Source organism: Carettochelys insculpta, chromosome 9, assembly GCF_033958435.1.
Source record: "Carettochelys insculpta isolate YL-2023 chromosome 9, ASM3395843v1, whole genome shotgun sequence".
NCBI lineage: Eukaryota > Metazoa > Chordata > Testudines > Carettochelyidae > Carettochelys > Carettochelys insculpta.
Window position 1 is genome coordinate 56,286,211 of NC_134145.1, and position 19,953 is coordinate 56,306,163.

Sequence of the window (19,953 nt, forward strand, 5' to 3'; positions counted from 1 at the left end):
TGAAGGAACAGGAACAACTGTGCAGTAAGAAAAGTAAACGGGGTAGGCAACCAGCTTGGCTTAACAGGGAGATCCTTGGCGAGCTCAAACTGAAAAAGCATGTGTATAAGAAGTGGAAACATGGTCCGATGACTGCTGGAGAATGCCAGGGAGTAATCAGGAAACCGAAAGCACAACTGGAACTGCAGCTATCAAGGAATGTGAAAGGTTACAAGAAGGGTTTCTACAGGTATGTTAACAATAGCAGGGTGATCGGAGGGGGTGTGGGGCCGTTACTAGATGAGGGAGGTAACCTAGTGACAAATGATGTAGGAAAAGCTGAAGTATTCAACCTCTTTTTTGCCTCAGTCTTCATGCACAAGGTCAGTTCCCAAACTGTGGTACTAGGCAATGCAGTATGGGAAGGAGGTGAGGAGCCCTTGGTGTGGAAAGAACAGGTTAAGAGCTACTTAGAAAAGCTAGAGGTACACAAATCCATGGGTCCAGATTTAATGCATTCAAGGGTACTGAGGGATTTGGCAAATGTCACTGCAGAGCCTTTGGCTGTTATCTTTGAAACCTCGTGGAGATCAGGAAAGATCCCGGATGACTGGAAAAAGGCAAATGTTTTGCCCATCTTTAAAAAAAAGGAAAGAAGGACATTCCACGGAACTATAGACCGGTCAGCCTGACCACAGTCCCGGGAAAAATCATGGAGGGGATCCTCAAGGAATCCATTCTGGAGCACTTGGAAGGAGGGAAAGTGATCGGGGATAGTCAACATGGATTCATCAAGGGCAAGTTGTGCCTGACCGATCTGATTAGGCTGTATGATGAGGTAACTGGCTCTGTGGGGATGGGGAAGTCAATGGATGTAATATACAGTATCTTGACTTCAGCAAAGCTTTTGATACAGTCTCCCACAACATTCTTGCCCATAGTTAAGGAATACATGGACTGTAAGACAGATAGAAAGCTGGCTTGACAGATGAGCCCAACAAGTAGTGGTCAGTGGTTCAAAGTCTGGTTGGCAGTCGGTTTCAAATGGAGTGCCCCAAGGGTCTGTTTTAGGGCCAGTATTGTTCAACGTCTCTATTAATGACCTGGATGAAGGGATGGATTACATCCTCTGCAAATTTGCAGATGACGCTAAGCTGGGGGAGAGGCAAATATATTGGAGGGTAGAGATAGGGACCCGAGTGACCTAGACAAATTGGAGGATTGGGCCAAAAGAAATCTGAGGTTCAACAAGGACAAGTGCAGAGTCCTGCATTTGGGATGGAAGAGTCCCAAGCATTGTTACAGGCTGGGGACTGATTGGCTAAGTAGCTGTTCAGGAGAAAAGGACCTGGGGATTACAGTGAATGAGAGGCTGGATATGAGTCAGTGTGCTCTTGTAGCCAGGAAGGCTAATAGCATATTGGGGTGCATTAGGAGGAGCATTTCCAGCAGATCTAGGGAAGTTATTCCCCTCTACTCAGCACTGCTGAGTCCACATTTGGAGTACTGGGTCCAGTTCTGGGGCCACCAGTATAGAAAGGATGTGGACACATAGGAGCAGGTTCAGAGGAGGGCAACAAAAATGATTAAGGGGCTGGAGCACAGGACCAGTGAGGAGAGGATGAGAGAGATTTGGGCTTATTTAGTTTGCAGAAGAGAAGAGTGAGGGGCGATTTGATAGCAGCCTCCAACTTCCTGAAAGGGGGCTCTAAAGAGGATATGGAGAGAGACTGTTCTCAGTGGTGTCAGATGGCAGAACAAGGAGCAATGGTCTGAAGTTACAGGGGGAGAGGTGTAGGCTGAATATTCTGAAAATCTATTTCACCAGGAGGGTGGTGAAGCACTGGAATGCGTTACCCACGTGGTGGAATCTCCATCCCTAGAGGTTTTTAAGTCCTGTCTTGACAAGGCCCTGGCGGGGATGATTTAGTTGGGGCTGATGCTGCTTCAGGCAGGGGGCTGGACTAAATGACCTCCTGAGGTCTCTTCCAGCCCTAGGATTCTACGATTTTTACTTCTGTAACAGGTGGATTGAAAACGATAGTGTTTGTGGTTTTGTAAGATTACTTTTAATACAGGGATTTAGGGTTAACATGATGAAATTTAGGATTAAATTGCAATAGAAGGCATAATCATTTAAAAACCAAAGCCATTCATAAGAATATTTTGCCTAGTCTCTCAAATCTTGATGAAAGGATTGAATGTGCACAAAGCTCAGGAGTGCCGTGTTAATCACACATAGGAAATGCTATTGTTCAAACTGACATAAAGATAATCCTGAGAGAGATTCAATAACAATCCACTGTGTCACAAGGCAACAGATCGGTTGGCTTAGTATTGACGTCAGTATACCTTTTGCCTGAACCATTTTTCTTAAGAAGAGGTTTAGCATTACAAGAATCACAAGAACAAAGCTTATTATCGTTACCTTAAAGGAGGAAAGAAAATAACAGCAGAAAATCAAGCACAGAAAATTCTGCCTCAAACAGGAACTGTTTTCCCTCCCCTCAACCTGTGCCCGCTAGAATGTTGCGTGTGCAGGAATGTATATGGAATGGTTCTCTCGCTCTCTTTTTTTCCTGCAGAGAAACTGTAAAACCCACTGTATAGCAAGAGAATTGAAAAGTTACACCTGTGATACTATAAGATTGTTCTACAGATGTACATAGTTTAACTTTCATTAGGTAGATAACATTTTTTGCTAACTGGAGGGAACGTTCAAGCTTTGGCAAAACAAACAAACAAAGAAAAAACCCTCTAGAAACTCGAAGCGGAATGAGTTAAATCCTCCTTTCTCAAAATATCAAATACCTAGTGTGGAGGAATCCAAAACAAAGTCATTAGAAAGTCTCTCGTGTTTCTGTGAGTGTTGGGTTAGATGCAATAGTTAGAGATTGGAAACTTTAATAAAATTTTCTATTTTTTTTCAGGGGTGTTCTGTATTTAATTAGTACACCTGTTAATATTTGGGGAAAATTTCTACTGAAAAATCAATGGAAGTTCCTAATTTACAAAGCTAAAATAGTTTTGAGTCAGGAGATGTTTAGTTTCCAGAAATATCTTTTCAGTGTCCTCCAGTTTCTTCTTGCCAGTTTCCACTTCCAGTGCCCATGGGGAATGGTCAAATAGGTTCTGTGAAATTCACTGCCATTACCTGGCTGGATGAGTGTATCCCACAATGCACCGCTCTTCCTGACGCCATAGACAACTGTAGGACTAATGGTATCTGTAACTTCACAGAAGAATGGATTCTGGGCAGCTTTAGCAAACCAGGAAGACATGTTCGATTTCCCAAAGAACTAAGTGAATTTAAAAGGCAATACAATTGTTACATTTAAATTGATTGTTCTTTACCCAAGTCCCTCGCACAGCTGTGTTAGTAAGGGCAGAACTGGACTTCATTCACTTTTCCTTGCTGTTCACCTTGACTGTGTACTCTGATGCTTCAGCTGCAGTAGCAGAGGAATTCATCACCATTTTATTGTTTATTTACTCCTCCCTAATGGGCAAGGATGGTTTTGTATCTGAAGGAAAAGACTTGGAATCAGGAGATCTGGATTCTAGTCCCAGCCTTGTCTTAGAGTTCTTGTGAGACACCAAGAAAATAACACAGTCTCCCTTGGCTTGTGTTGTCCATGTGTAAACCTCACTTTGGTGCAGTTAAAATTACTATTTGGGTTCTGTGCTGAGATTCCTCCCTCTCAGGTGGAAGGTGGTGTAACAGTGATATTCCTGAAACATTCTCCTGAGTCTGTTTTACAGTAGTGGCTTCCTGTTAATTCTCTGCTGGTTCTTGGAAAAGTCTTCTCCCTGGTTTCAGACACGTTAGCCGTTTTTAAAAATATTTCTTTCCTTAAGAACCAGAAATTCTCTTCCAGCATCTTCCAACTTGATGGTGCCGTAATCAAGATTTATCCTTGGTATATAGGGGTACGTTGTTGTGGTTGCGGGTGTTTAAAATAGAGTTTGAATTCTGGCAGCAGTCACCCTCTCCAAATGAAAAGACAGGAAGCTGTGACTTGTCTGCTCCTTATTTATGACTTGTTAAGGGAATTCTAAAACATAATTCATATTTGATTCATATTAAGACTATTGCTTTTTTGGTTACTTTTGGGATGACTAGAGTTCTTCCAGAAATAAACATACTGATTGATCAGGACAGTATGTTAGCCACTGAGCCTGAGTCTACTCTCACAAAGACGGAGTTACTCTTGACTGATGAAGATAAATCAGACCCTCCATAAAAGCTCCAGCGGTATAATCTAAACTCTTTAGAGGCCCCTATAACTTGAACACGTTCTACACAGCCCAAGCCACCTAGCTTCTATCCCTACAGTTTTCATTTATCTGACACTATCATAACTCAAATTATATCCTAAAAATCCTTAACTGTTACTAGTAACATTGCACATTATTAAACACTGAAAAAAAATTTAAAAAATCAAATGTACTTTTCATCAGGAACACCCATGTCAGCATTTGATACTTTGCTAAAATTGGGAGGTGAAAATGAGCCAGTCAATTTGCAGGAATCACTGGTAAAATTCTCTGGCCTCTGTCATACAGCAGCATGATGATCACAATTGTACAAGGACTTGACCCAAAGATCACTTTAAAAGTCAATAACAAGACTCCAAGGGGTTTTAGATCGGAGGTCCAGTTGGTGTCTCGTACTCTTCTCCTGTCTCTTAGTGCAGGGGAGGGCAGTGCTTAAACGGAATAAAAACTTGGCTTTAATTTTACTGTTGGCTTCAATAAAATAATGAAATATTTCTGTTGCTCTCAAGTTTTATAAAATCCTTCCCCTTTCTCCAGACTTGTAGGGTCCCTATTGAGACAGACTCCATGCTATGCAGACACTATAGAATCTATCCCACCTCATCAACTCCTGTCTCTGCTGCTGGAAAGTACTCTGCATCCATTCAGGAGCTTTCTAAGCTCACATGTGCCAAGTGGCTTACCCAAATCTGCAAGCTCAATGGAGGGAGGGCAAATGCTGGTCTCGGGCACACAAACGGGTTAGGTGATACCTCATCCCCTATCCCTGTGCTCGTGGAATTATCTGATTTGTGTGTGCCAAGGGTAGTTTGTTCAACACACGCAGCTCTGTGCTGACTGGGCCACAATTTGAGAACAACCGATGTAGAAAAACACATCAAATGGAGCCTTCCTCAGAGCCCTGCTGCAAATAGGAAGGACCCTGTATAACTTCTTATTCCGCAGCTAATCCTGCCAGGAATGCTTCATCCCTGGCTTGTAGTCTGTTAGGGCATTACAGATAAGATTGAGTGAAGCCTTTCTAGGGATAGCTTCCACAGATCTTTGCCATTAGCACCTCATTATGAGTCTGATGCAAACTGCATGGACCTGATGCATAGAAGTCAGTTGAGGCTTTCCATTGGCTATAATGGACTTTGGGTATGGCTCTGGGGCAGCGATGGGCCGCCAAGGCCAGTGAGCGAGCTAGATGAGCGGCTCTCCTGCATCTCAGTGTGCTGCAAGATTGAGATCAGTTAAGTGCACTAAACATGTCCCCACGAATACGACCAAATACCTGGCACACTGAATATTCCAAAACAAGTAGAAATGCTCTGATCTAGTGGTGGGCAACTTGTGGTCTGCAGGCTACCTGGGACCCATTTGGGGTTCCACCTGCAGTCCACTCACCACCTCTCTGTCCCTTTCACCCCATGCCTCTTGGGCCCTGGGGCTCTGCGCTAACCTACTCCTCTCCGTCTCTCCCAGCATTTTTGCAGCATCACAAATCGGCTGATTCATGGAGCTCTGAAGGCGCTGGGAGGGAGAGGAAGGAGTAGGCAGGAGCAGTGCCTCAGTGCACAAGAGGTCAGGGAGAAGGGGGTGCACAGACCACAGGTGGAACCCCAGTGAGCTGTATGTGTAGGCCACAGGTGGGCCCCCAGTGCTCTAAGGTCTCAACCCTACTTCTGTTGAAATGGATAGTAAAACACCGATTGGTGCAGGACCAGATCCTTGGTTAACTGTTCCACTGCTTGATCTTTACTGTAAACGATCTAAGAATCTTTAAGGCACTCATCTAAAGAAGGGGAGTCTGCTCTTACAATTATCCTGTCTTTTGGAAAGCCAGTTGCCCAGGGTTGTTAATCTGCTTTCTGGCATGATATGGTTTAGCACTACAATGTGTGCCATCAGTAAAATCTCTTCCTCCCAGCATAGCCAAATAAAGAGTGAGGGAGCATTGAAGGACATAGGAAAACTACTGCAGGACATTTGTGTTAGATTTTTCCACTGCATGTGTTGTTACAATGCTGCATGGAAACTGGGAGGCTAAAAGGCACATGGTGTTCCTTCTGCCTAGCTGTACTTTTTTCTGCTGGGGTGAAAAACAGCAAAATATTGTCCTGTGCTCCTCCTCCAACACCACACTGGAGGCAAATAAACTGTAAATAACTTGGGAATTAAAAAAACAGGCTGCTAAGGGACTCAACAGCTGATGGAACTTTTTGTAACATCCTTTTTTTTGCAGGATGAAGGGCACAATTGCCAGAATCTAAATTAACACACACAACGTAAGTTTAAAGAGACAGGCTGAAAATACCATGCAGCATTTATAACGGCAGTTTTTGTCACCTCTGTCCTGAATAGGTTAATTAAGTCTGTGGATGTTTTAAATGGCATGCTTATGTGACCACAGAGAGTGAAGGTAAGGATTTTGGGGAAGGAGGGATTATACTCTGCTGGGAGTGGACAGTGTGGGCTGAGCTACATAGAAAAGTTAGATTTGGTAGTAAGCTAAGTTGTGAATTAAAACATGTAGAGCTGATGCTGTTCTAACTCACCATGTGGACATTCTTAATCCAGTGTCAGAGCAGCATCTTTTGTTTAAATTTTCATTCTTGGGAAGATGTTTTAGTTAAACTGTGGAAAAAAGTCATTTGGACTGGATAAAAGTGTCCACCTTGGGGAGTTCTACCAGTATGACTGAGCTGGCATTCCTGGTAACATTTCCCGTGTGGCCCAAGCCTGAAAGTAGAGTAGTCAGTTTCACTTTTGTGACTTTTACCAGCGTTGTTTCTCTGGTTCTCTTGCACTAGCTGCTGCTTCGTTTGTGTTATAAGCCCTGCAAGAGGCTATGGAATGCGTTACAAAACCTGTCTGTGAACCCAATCTAAATTTGGACTTTAAACTCCCTTTTGATGCAAGGATGAATGACCTGCCTTAACCCCTTCAAGAGACAGGATGCTCCATGTGAAAGCTTGTACCCTGAGTGATCGTCACAAGCAGAGCTCGCTACTAGAATGGAGGGACTTGCTCTCGAGTGTCTGGTACCAGTGCAGTGATAGTCAGAGTGGGCCTGTTCCTGTTGTACTAAATGAGAGTTTTGCCATTGACTTCAATAAGCATCATCAGTCCTGTTACTGGCAAAGCCTTAGAGCTTTGAGGGCTGATTCCAAATCCCCTTGAGGTCAGTGGGAGCCTTTTGAAAGAGGAAAGTGATGATATGGGTTTTTCCTCTTTGCTCTGCACTGTTGCCCATTCTTGTGAGACTCACAATCCCATTTCCCACAATGTGCCCTCTAATCTTTTCCATCCGCATACGGAATAAATTATGTGCATTGAAGCATATGCAAATGTGCACCACCAGTAGGAACAAACCCCCTAGTCATTGGCGTTCTGCTAATCAGTTGGGTGGCATTGAAATCTCTCCAGAGCAGGCACACAAGTGCGCAGCTTACAGAGAACACTGATCTCCCTGTATTTCACCCTTTACTTCAAGTGTTTACTGTTCTGTCTTGGGGTACAATTCAGACCACTGTGAGGTTGTCACCATTTGCCCTGCAAACTCAAGTGCCTTGTAAGCATGCAGGTCACACCTGGAAGTGCCTTCATGCTGGAGAGCCTTGGTTCAACAGCAGTCGCTAGCTGCCTGTCTGCAGCTCCACAGCCCCGCTTTGGCTTCCACCAGCCTTGGTTACAAACAGTAAGGTGATCTGCAACACACTCCCAAGCCCTGTGCTCTGCAGCTTGCAGCCTGCTCCTGGGCAGCTCAGATAAATAATAAGGTTAATTTGGTCCTATAAAGAGAGAAAAGCATGTCACAATTTAATAACCCAACTGGTGTAAATAACCCCTTCTATTTGAACACAGCACTGAGATGATTTATAGTAAATTTATTAACAGTAGGATGTAGGTAAAGTGATGCTGGGTGGAAAGAATAAAGTTAGAAAGTGTTACAAGCAAATAAAAGTGAAAACAAATCTCAAAATCTAAAATTTAATCTGGCAACGTACCGGTTTTATTCAAGATGAGTTTGCATCTATATTCGGTTTCCGGAGGCGTCAACCTACCCGCCACCCTTTGGTTCAAGGAACAGTCTTTTGCAGCTGGCAAGAGCTCTGTTCCCAACAGTTGACCTCTGTTGACATGAACAGAGCACACCCTAGAGGCTGAGAAACTAGAAGAGCAACTTTTTTTTTTTAAAAAAACATCTCCTGACTTATCAGCCAAGCTCATGGCTTTGCAGGGCTTGAATCGTGGTTTTTGAGAGTCTGGGAATGGCAATATTGTAGATATTTATTCCATTACAATTTAGATACGGTAAGGTCTCAGAGTATGCAAACTCAGAGTGCGTGACCCCGCTCTTATGTGTCTGCCCCGACCCCACTCCCCGGTGCGGTTAAACCACCTGCAAGCAGCTCTGGTTCAAGCCACCCCCACCACCCCACGGGGCTCCGGCGCAACCCCCCTGCTGGCTGACAGGCTGCCCTACCCTGCCCTGCACGGCACCAATGCCACCCCCCTCCCAGCTCACAAGCTGCCTGCCTGCCCTCCCGCCTGCCTCCGACATGACCCCCCTGCCGCCTCACCAGCTGCCCGCCTGTGCCGGTGTGATCCCCATTCCAGTTTACAAGCCTTCCCCCTCCCCCCACACGGCTCTGGTGCAACCCACCCCCTCCCAGCTCACAATGTGCCCACCCCATGTAGCTCTGGTGCAACCCCTCCTCCCGGCTCACCACCCAGGCACGGCTCTGGTTCTGGTTCCACTCCCTGCCGCCCCTCCCTCCCGCAGCCCAGCTCACCACCCGCACTCAACTGCGCCCCTAACCCACCCCAGGCTTAGCTCACCCCCCCCCCCCCGCCCTGCCTCCCACAGCCCCAAACCACCACCAGGCTTAACCCTCCCCAACTGCCCCCACCCCCACCCCAGGACTTACCTTTCAGCTGCTTTCCCGGCTGCAGAACATGTGTTCTGTCAGGGAAAAAGCCAGACCCAAACTTGCGGGAAATCCGGGTTTACGCGAGGATGCATGGAACGGAACCCCTCGCGTGTTCTGAGACCTTACTGTACATCAAAGGGTGAGGTGGCTAAAATGGCATGGTGAGTTGATCAGCGTGTATCTCGGTCACTCTTATCTTTCATACTGTGGTGAGACGTGCAAACGACAGATCCCAGCGTTCAGTGCTCGTATCTAGCTGAGCTGCTCAGCCTGTCCAGTTGGATCAGGATGTAGCATTGGATGCTGGGAACTAACTATAGCTTCATGCCAGCATGACCCTTTTAACTGTGTCGTCTGCCCCGTGGGATTCAAATTTGGTGGAATTCTTGGAAACTTGTTTTAATGCTGCACTTGGGCAGAATCTGGGTGCCCTGATTTAGCGTCTGTAGGTATCTGTACAGTTTGATTTTTGTTTTTACTTGTTTACACCAGGAAGGGGCAATGCAGTCACCATTGTTAATATAACCTTATGGCACCTCACCCTTGAATTTTAATGAGGATTGTGTGCTGTCTGTATACTGGTTGTGGAAGTTTGAACTTTTCAACACAACAAGAAGTCCTGTGGCACCTTACAGACTAACAGATATTTTGGAGCATAAGCTCTTGTGGGCAAAGACCCGCTTCATCAGATGCATGAGTGAGGGGTTTCCAGAGGAGGGTTTGAAGAGGGAGTCTCAGTCAAGGGGAGGGCCAGAGTTGACAAGTTCTTTTCAGTCACGGAGGATGTGGCCCATTATCAGTAGTTAATGTGGAGTTGTGAACATCATTCATGATGATCATCATTCATTCATGAAACACCACTGAAAGCTGGGATCAGGGCAGTACTAATTTGCCCAAGCAAATGCTGTTTTAAAAAAAAATCCAACTCTTTACTCCGTGTCAGTTTTCCATAGAGGGTTCTTTAGTGGGGAGCTGACTTTCAGTGTGAGTTTTTAAAATGTCAATACTTTGAGCACAACGAATGTTCCTCTGCACCGGAGAATATTGTGTGTAACTGAAGCATCGGGACTGGCTGGTGAGAAACTGTGACTTTTCATGAGCAGTCCTGTGTTGCTTGTATTTATCCCTGCAGAGCATTATATTCAGTTAGTCCATGTTTGTGCAGACAGGCCAAGTACAGCAGGTGTTTTCCATACATTGCCCAGTCAGTGTGACTCAACACCCTTCAGTCAGGACCTCTTTGGTACAGTAGAGAGTAGCCCATTCTCCGTGCCTGTAGAGTGTACCACCTCAGCCAGCTAGGCAGCAAAGGATGGTAGTGTGTTTTGTGATGTGGACATCTCAGTCCTCTTGGAATTGGAATGAGACCATCTGCCCTCTTTCCCTTATGCCATGGCAAACAATGGGGCAGTAACCTCTGAGAGCTGAAATTAAAAGGCTCTGCATCATATTGCCAGTCTGCAGCCTACAGGATGTCCCGTTCCCCCTGAAAGTTGACTGTGGCAGAGGTTGTCCGTGTGACTACAGAAAAACATAACTTATAAGAGAAATCCTGCTGCTCCTTTTATGACTCAGGGTACGTGGCTTCCAGTAGAAACCCATGTTTGTTTTGTTTTATGCCAAGGTTGTCTGAAAATAGGCAATATTTCTCCACAGTTTCCCCTCCAGCAATACTGGAGATGTCATAGTCACTTCTTAACCCAAGGACAGATGCATGGTGCTGTGGAAGATGTCACAGGCTATGTCTACACTAGCACAAATCTTTGAAATGATGGCCATTTCGAAGATTACTAATGAGGCGCTGAAGTGCATATTCAGTGCCTCATTAGCATGCTGCCGGCCACGGCTCTTCGAAATTGCCACATTTCGCTCCTGCGCGGCTTGTTGAGATGGGGGTCCTTTTTTGAAAGGACCCTGCCAACTTGGAAATACGGAACTTCAAAAACTGCTAATTCCGATCTGCTGATAGGAATCAGGGGATTTCCAAGTTCCCAGCATCCTTTTGTAAAGGACCCCTGTCTGGATGAGCCGCGTGGGAGCGAAACGCGTCAATTTCGACGAGCTGTGGCCAGCGACATGCTAATGAGGTGCTGAATATGCATTTTAGCACCTCATTAGTAATCTTCGAAATGGCTATTTGCATGGCCATTTCGAAGATTTGTGCTAGTGTAGACACGGCCATGGTGTGGAAACAGTGGGTGAATGGTGTGTAAATAGTTCTGGGGACAATAACAAAAATAGCTCTTGGAAACGTCCTGTTTGTGAAGCTCTAAACTGGAAAAAGTAAAGGTGTGCCAAATTGCTAGTCTTCAAGCATGTATGAGCCAAGGAGTGTCTAATTGTGTTTGTGCTTAGGGGTTACATATACCGCTGGACAGACATGCCTGAAGACTGTGTGAAATCTTTTAGCTGAGCCAAATCCTTACCTCAGCGAAGTCACTGGCAATGCTCCAGTGGGAACAGGGTCTAGCTCCTAGCTCATGGAGCGTGTACAGCATAGGCTCCAGCTGCTCAGGCTTCCCTCTAGTGACCTCTGTGATGAATGAGAGATTCCACCATTTTCCCCTGAGCCTGCCTTTGGTGAGTGCCAGCCCAGGCGGAGGCTTTTGTGAAGAAGATGCTTGCCCAAAGGAGCTGCGCTGAGCTCGCAGTCCATTTTTGACACACAAACTGATGTTCACGTTGATTGCCGCGTTTTACAAAAGACTCTGTCAATTAGCATAGCACAAGTCAGGTGTTTATTTTCAGAAGGGGCTCCACCTTGGCTGCATGCTTACTATGTGATCTGTGCCTCTCTCAAAGACGACCAGTGGTCAACCTCATTGTGGATTAATTCTGTAGGCCCCTATTGTTAATCTCTACGTGAATAGACAATATGAACATGCATGCTCAGACTGCAGGCAGCCAGGGTGTAAGCAGGAGCCAGGTGCTGAAGGGAGAGTTGCTGTAACTGTAAAACAGTCAATGTGTCTGTCTGCTTCACCCATTCGGATGTTGTTCAGCATTTCATTCCTAGGGGAAGCTGCTTGTTCAGCCACCAAGGAACACTCCTCCTGTTGGTAGCTCAACACCTGGGAAAGGGAAGGACTCCTCATATAACTTTTTTTGAAAGAAATTGTTTTGTCCTTTGTTAATGACTGTCTGTTTCTTCCTGCACCCTTCCCTGTGCTCATCCCCATTGATGCTGCTGAAGTTCTGCGGTTGAGTGGTTTTCAGGGCTGAGTGGAGAAGGCCCACACATGGGGTGGGCGTTATGTGAGAGAGCAATGCCATGGCTGTAAATGGGCTGCCCAACAGCAGAGCTTCATCTCCAAACTACTGTCCAGCCCTGTCCTCCTCCCTCCGAGGTACTAGGAAGGTGGAGAATTGCGGGATGCTGTCAAAGGGGACTTAGGTACCTGCCCAACCTGTTTTGACTGTACTGTCTGCCTCAGAAAACCCCGCCGATTATCAAGGCTAATGGGGCCTTGTAAAAAGTGCAGGGAGCCACACTAGGAAGCTAGTGTCTACCCAGTGCCTGGCCCAATGGGGGCTTGTCCCCAGAGGGGAAGGGGGGCTGTTAAGTGCTGCTGCAACACCAATGATTGCTAATGCAGGGCCCCTGAAAAGGGTGCCCTGACATCTTAGGCGTGTGGTGGGCAAATGTTAGACAATCCTTGGAGTTACTGGTGCAGCTGGCTAAAACCCCTACGGGTTGGACCTCCTGGGTCCAGCACCCTCAAGACCTGAGCTGTCCTGAACGAGGAAATTTGCCAGGCCAGGGGAAGTCAATGATTCCCTGCTGGCCCTTGGCTCACACCTGGCCACCAGCCCCGGGCTCTGACATCTTTCCCGTAAGCTGAGTGTGAATATTGTATTAGAGCCCACTGCATTCACCTGTGCGTTTTCCACGCAACAGCGCAAGGCAGTGTGGACAGCCCTTTGCGGGCATCTTGGTGTAAACACAGCTGAAGAACGCAATGATAAGGGAACTCACTGGCTCTGTAGAATTGCAGCTTGCATGGCTGAGTTCCCTTCTGCAATTCACCCAGCATGGGAGTTCCCCAAAGCTGCAGAGAGAACATTGACGAGCTCTGACACAGGGATCAGAGCGGGGACTTAAGAACATCAGAGGCCCAGTCCTGCACCATTCTAGTCAATGGAGAACCTGCAATGGACTCTTCTGGGCCAGGATCAGGTCTATAACAAACAGAGCAGTGTGCATGCCCTGGCTGTGGTGTGTCCAATGAAACTCAGCACAACTAAGTCCATGCCAGGTGGACTACTGCTTGCATGTGGAGTCATGTCAATTCAGTAGCACTCTACGTAGGATCAGGAATCTGCCAGGGTGGATTAGGCCTTAGATTGATGTTCTATTGCACTGAGGAACTGAAACATTTGACTTTTTTTTATGTTGTCGTCCAGAGGTGTTGGAACTAGAGGTGTGTTTATGGGAGGTGGGGTGGGGGGAGCAGACACATCATCTAATTTCAAGTGGTTTCCATCACAAATGGGGTTTGCTGTTTGGTGCAGTAGTTCTGAACACGCCCACTGTATGATCATTCTAGCATCCCACCGTCTTTCTGCCTAAGGCCCAAACTCTGGGTGCTGTGCTCAGGTACCTGTGGGTGCAGTGACGCTTGGGGTGGAAGTGGTCTATCTCACATGTAACTCTCCATAGCCCCTGGGGGAGATAGCTGTGCAGAGGCTCTAAGGGTACCTCCACACTGCAGTTAAACAACCATGGCTGGCCCATATCCTGTGACTTACAGGGCTCGGGCTAAGGAGCTATTTGACATTTGGCCTTGGGCTGCAACCTGAGTTTTGGGATCCTTCCAAAGTGCAAGGTCCTAGATCCAGCTTGAGCCCTAAATCTATGCCACAGTGAAATAACCCTTTAGCCTGAGCTGCTTAACCCTGGTCTGTTTTGAATGGCAGTGTAGATGTTCCTTGACAAGTGCTGCAGAGATAATCTCATGAGGGAATCCTAAGTAGAGGTCACATAGATTTGCGTGTACGTTTCTTACCAGGAACTAATCGTAGGGCAGTTTAGGCCTCCCAGGAGCTCAGATAATCTGTCCTGCACTAGGACACTGGGAAAGTTACCGCAGATCCCGCCAGCATAGAGGTGAACTGTACCATATATTGGGGTCAGCAACCTCCATCATGGATGCCAAGAATGGCACAAGAACTGATTTTCATCAGCACGCAAGACAGGAGCTCAGCTCAGCCTGCCCCTCCTCTCCCATGCAGCTGGGAGCTTGCTCAAAGCCAGGTCACCTGTGGATTAACAAAAGACCAGCTAATGCTACCAACCACCACCTAAGTGGTAAAGCTCTGCACCTTTATTTATTAAGGGAACTGTTATAAGTGAAACTATTAGTGATTTTAAAAAGTATCACCAGATCTCGGACAATGCATAGAGGTCAGAAGGTCAAATTTCGGCACTCCACCCTGGAAAGGTTGCTGACCCCTGATATATGTGTATTTCTGCCCATTTGAGGGCAGATCTTTGTTGAGCTAAAATTTGGTCTTACCCTGTCCAGCCTCTGCCTGCTGTTCAGGTGCCAAGTTAATGGTATTCTTTGTGCCCTTATTTCTCCAGGGCAGCCACTGACCACAATATTGATAACACCACAGAGATCCTCCGAGAGTGGCTGAAGAATGTGCAAAACCTGTATCACTATGTGGAGTGGAGGCCCATGGAGGAACCTCGGTGAGTATCCGAGCCAGTGATTTCCTCAGCGGTTTTGGGGTTTCAATATCAAGATTATGGACTGTATTAGTTACAGGGCATTAAACAACTGAAGTGATTGCTGCAGGATTTGCGCTTGGGTTCTTTAAGGCCCTGTCTCGGTGAAGCACTTAACCACCTCTTTCATTCCAGGGGGAATGCTCACGTGGGTAAGTTGAGGACGTTGCTGGGTGGGAGCTATCAGGAGGAAGCTGTCTTATTCAGTTGGGTAGCTTCTGAGCCGGCCTTTCTTGCACACCCAGAAATTCTCCCTGGAAGAGACAGAGAAATAAAGATAGGCTCCTTACTTTCCAGGAGATTTAGGGAATTCGTCTCCATCTTCCCAGTTCTTCTCAAAACTCGGTCCCTGGCTTTAATATTCAGTAATTTTCCATTTAGGGAATTAGCTCAAGCCCCTGGAAGGAAATGTTGAAAGAAACTATCATTTACTTCAATGGTGCTGAACCCGTGGGTCGTGGCACTGGAGCCTGCTGGTGCTGCTCAAAGTTTAAGCAGCTGCAGCCTCCAGAGCCGTAAGCGGAGTCGGTGGTGATAGGGAGCCCCGGAAAAGGAAGCAGTCTGGGCCAGGAGCTAAAGCTGCAACAGAGCTGGGGGTGGGTGGCCAAGCCTGCCCTGCTGGAGTTGAGCTAAGAAGGAAGCAGTGGTGGGGGAGAGGCGGTGGCTGTGTTGTAGCAGCACTCGGAGCTCATTGCTTCAGTCAGGGAAAACCTGGGAGTCGGGGTAGAGTTTGGGGCTGATGGGGATGGGGGTGAGAGGGGTTAAGCCTGGGGTTGGGAGGGTCGGGGGTGTTGGGGCTGAAAGGGGTTAAGCCTCGGGGTCATGGCACAAGTACCATAATATATGGGGGTCGTGGCTGAAAAAAGGTTGAGCACCACTGCTGTGCTTAAAGGGATATTGTTGAGTTTAAAGAAGTTCATAGAAATGGAGGGCAGGAAGGGACCTTGAGAGGCCATCAGATTCTTCCCTCGTCGCTGAGACAGGACAAAGTCAACTTAGGCCATCTCTGACACGTGTTTGTCCAGCCTGTTCTTCAGACTTTCCAGTGGCGGGAGTCCGTAACTTCCCTTGGAAGCCTATTCCGGAGCCTAAATACCCTTAGCAAACTTTTCCTCATCTAATCCAAATCTGCCTTGTTGCTGCCTTACAACTTGTAGATATTTTTGTCCAAACTTTGTTAATACCCATATAAGAAAACAAAAATCTCCTCACTTTCAGAATCTGAAATCGTGTGAAGAGGTGAAGATTTTTAAAAACCTAATTTAGTTTCCACTGTTTATGCTGTGTGCTTGACTTCTTTTGCGTTTCTCCCAAGATGAATAAGGATACCGATTTCATGTTTGTATGCAGTCACTTTTCATGTTTGGGATCCTATGCTTGTGGTGTTTGTCTTGCAGATGCTGCAGGGGAATGTTTGCTTAATTGTCAATAACAATCCTCTTTCAACTGTTTTTTTTTTTTTTAATTTTACTCTTGGAAACTTCCTCTCTTGGGTTTTATGTTTTTGGTTGGTTTTTAAGGAGATTTTTACCAAATCTTATTCTTTGGCTGTTGTAAATTAGCACAGCTTTCCACAAAGGTTATTGGAGTCTGATCTGCTTAGGTCAGCTGAGGAGCTGACCGTGGGTTTCTTTCCCTCTCTTACATTCCCCTTGTCAGTAATGAAGCTTCCACTATTAGAACACAAACTCCAAGACTCACAACAGTAATGCACATGCATCACTTTGCTCACAGGATGAGCCCCTCTGAATTCAGCACTGTGAGTTTGTCAGGATGGGGCCTGACCACAGAAACACTAACCCGGGGACTTATCCCTGCAACAAACCCCAGTGGCCAACTCTGTTCACATATCCCCACAAGCAACACCATCACAGGACCTAACTGCATCAGTCACTCTATCAGAGGCTCTTACACCTGCACATCAACTGTGAAATACACCATCCTATACAAGCAGTGCACCTCTGCCACGTACATTGTCCAGCTTGTCCAATCTCTGCACCAAAGAATGAATGGACATAAATCTAAGCTTTGGGAAGCTGCAGACTAACACAGCTAACCCTCTGTGACTAAGAACCAATTTAATTTGCCTCATCTCTTCAGCCTGTTGTCATGCCAAATTAGATTCTCTGTAGATTTCTTATTACCAACGGCTAATGATACACAAGCCATGAAAGAATGCACCATTCTGTTAGCTGTGTTGGCTCTGCTGGGTGAAGGGAAGTAATGTGAACAGAGGTGACTCAAGGACTAGCAGGGAATAGCTATACGAGATCTGGTAGAAATCGACATAATTCCACTGGAACAACATTGGTTTACACCAGCAGAGAATCCGGCCTGCTCCTGAGAAACTGTTTCTTTGGCCCTTTTCCACCGTAGCTTGGTGTTAGGCAGGAAGCAGTGCAGTGCGCTGTGTTCTCTAGAGCCTTGTGTACGAACTGCAGATATAAACTTGGAATTTGGTTTTTTTTCCTTAGGACCTGCCTTTTTTAGTTCTGCTCTCTTACCACCTGGGTTAGCTGAGGTGACCATCTGTTTTCCTTTGATGCTGAAGTCAGAGAGAAATGTGTTGACCAGGGGCTCTGTAGCATGGACAGAGCCAGGATGCTGTAACTGTTTTTCTTTCATAGGTCTTACCCTGATGAAATTGGGCCAAAACACTGGCCGACCTCCAGGTTTGCCCACGTGATGAAACTCAGGCAGGCAGCCCTGCGAACAGCAAGAGAAAAGTGGTCAGACTACATCCTGGTAAAAGAGAGGTTTGGTTTATTAACTGCAGTTGGGCGGAACATTTTTAGGCGGTCATTCTGCAGCCAGGCTGAGAGAGGGGGAAGTGGGCATAAACAAACCGACTCATGGCTCTGCTCCTCCCCCCGATGGGTGCCAAACATTCCTCCCTTCTAAAAGAAGAGCTCTTTGTTTTGCTCTGCAACACCTGTGTCCTGATCAGGAACGGAGAGGATGTGTGAGGCTCCAGTTGCAATTAGGTCTCTCTTAGAGCTCGGCTGAGTGCAGCATGCCTCTGCCCATGCCCAGAGGTGTTCTTGCAGGGATCTGATTCCAGGCTTGGGACCTGTGCTTATTGATGACTGCCCTCCTGCTGGTAGTAGATGCCTTTTTCAGAGCCCCGCTGGCTGAAACCCAGCCTTTATCAGTGAAGTCAGTTTACATCAGAGAAGTTGGGCAGACCAGCATGGAAGAGTGGGATCTGAGCTACTTTACAGCAGTGATCCACAAGCTTGCTGTATGAGACTCCAAATGGGTGGGCATTGTCTGCTCTGAGCAGCCACTGCTGCTTCTCTGCAGATACCACATAATACCCGACATGAGCACTGGCAATGCAAGCCTTTGCCCATGGGCTCCTGGCCCCTGTTGAGGGAAAGAAGCAAATTCAGTCTCTCTTCCCATTCAGTGGCCTTTCCACAGAACCTGCTAATTAGTGCCGCTGCTGTATTTGTATAATGGGCATTTCTCCACTGGAGAATTGACTGAGCCCATCAACTCTTTCACACAGGCCTCTGAGTGGCTGTCCGATGGTCACAACTTACAGTGACCGTCAACCCCGGGGTGGATTCAGACCAGTGACTTAGAGGCAAAACTGCCTTCTAGCCCCTTGCTGATCCTGTGAACCGTCCAACCACCCTCTCCCCAGGAAGAGACATTGTCAGGGGTTTATGGCTTTGTCTGGTGTTGTTGAAAAGGTCTTCTCCCTTCTCCTTCTCTAGTTTGTAGATGCAGATAACTTGCTCACCAATCCAGACATTCTGAACCTGTTGATAGCGGAGAACAAGACCGTGGTGGCACCAATGCTGGAGTCTCGTTCTCTCTATTCCAATTTCTGGTGCGGCATCACCCCTCAGGCAAGTCACATATTCTGTGGTTTAGCCAACAGCACCAGGGCGAGGCCTCATGCATAAGCATTGCGTTAAAATTGGTGGAATACAAGGACCCAAAGATGTTAACCTAACCCAGTTACTGTCCAGCATTGAATAGCGTTCAAAACAAGACTTGGCATTTGGTCTACCAAGATCTCGGCCACCAAGGCAAACACACCATTAAAAACCCTTTTAACGATTTATTCTCTCTCTCTCTCTCACACACACAAAGAGAGAGAGTGTTAAAGCATTTGAAATGAAAAATGGTAAGTGGGGCTTTCATTTCCACAATATCCCCTTTTTTCCCCCTTTCTCTCAGGCTGGAGAGAGGTCTAGAGGGAGGACACATCCCCTTGGCTGACCGTCTTTTAGAAGATGGAGATTAACTTGTCTTTTGAGGGGGGAAGAGGAAGTCAGTTGAGATGAGATAGAGCTTCTGCTGCTTTTAGAGTTCAATCCCATTTCATCCCAGATGGCGTACAAGATTCTGCTGGAGCTGGTTGAGGTGGTGTTGTTACCTGTGTCCCACTCTCTGGAGTTTGGTCTTGTCAGGATGCCTCTCAGGTTAAATTTATGGAAACCCAGGAAATGATGTGGGTGACAGCTTGCGCCTGTAGCTGCCACCTCTTCTTCCGTATCCACCCCCCACAAACTCTCTTTTTTTTAAAGACCCAAAAAGGGAGCAACGGGTGGAATAGTCCATCTCCTCATTATTTTGTCCACCAATTAGGTCTAGTGTCTGCCACGTCAGCTTTGGTTAGTTAATTTCTGGTTCCACATCGTCTGTCTCTATGGAGCACAATTTTAGCATAGTTTGCAAACGGTTGAAGTAGGCTTTTTTTGTCTGAACTAATTTAGACTCTCTGGCTACATCTACACTGGCCTATCTGCTGATAGGAATAAGGGGATTTCGAAGTTGCCGAGGTCCTTTTGAAAAGGAGCACCATCTGGCTGTGAGTCACATCAATTTCAAAGTGCCGCAGCCGCCTGCATTCTAATGAGGCACTGAATATGTATTTCAGTGCTTCATTAGCAAACTTCGAAATGGCCATTTCATTTTGAAGTTTTGGGCTAGTGTAGACACGGCCTCTGGGTTTCGTACATTTTCCCACCAACATTTTGTTACAGGCTGCTGTGCAGTCTTAGGAACTTTTGCGCCCATTTGACAATAAAC

At 46.5% G+C, this 19,953-nt stretch overlaps 1 protein-coding gene across 1 annotated transcript in view; it reads left to right on the forward strand.

Annotated features, from left to right (window-relative positions):
* Positions 1-19,953, forward strand: part of COLGALT2 (collagen beta(1-O)galactosyltransferase 2) — a 76,057-nt gene that overhangs the window by 22,373 nt on the left and 33,731 nt on the right. The window contains exons 2-4 of the mRNA XM_075002445.1: positions 14,761-14,871; positions 17,535-17,652; positions 18,630-18,764. Of these exons, the coding sequence (XP_074858546.1) occupies positions 14,761-14,871; positions 17,535-17,652; positions 18,630-18,764 (364 nt within the window). The remainder of the gene's footprint in view (positions 1-14,760; positions 14,872-17,534; positions 17,653-18,629; positions 18,765-19,953) is intronic.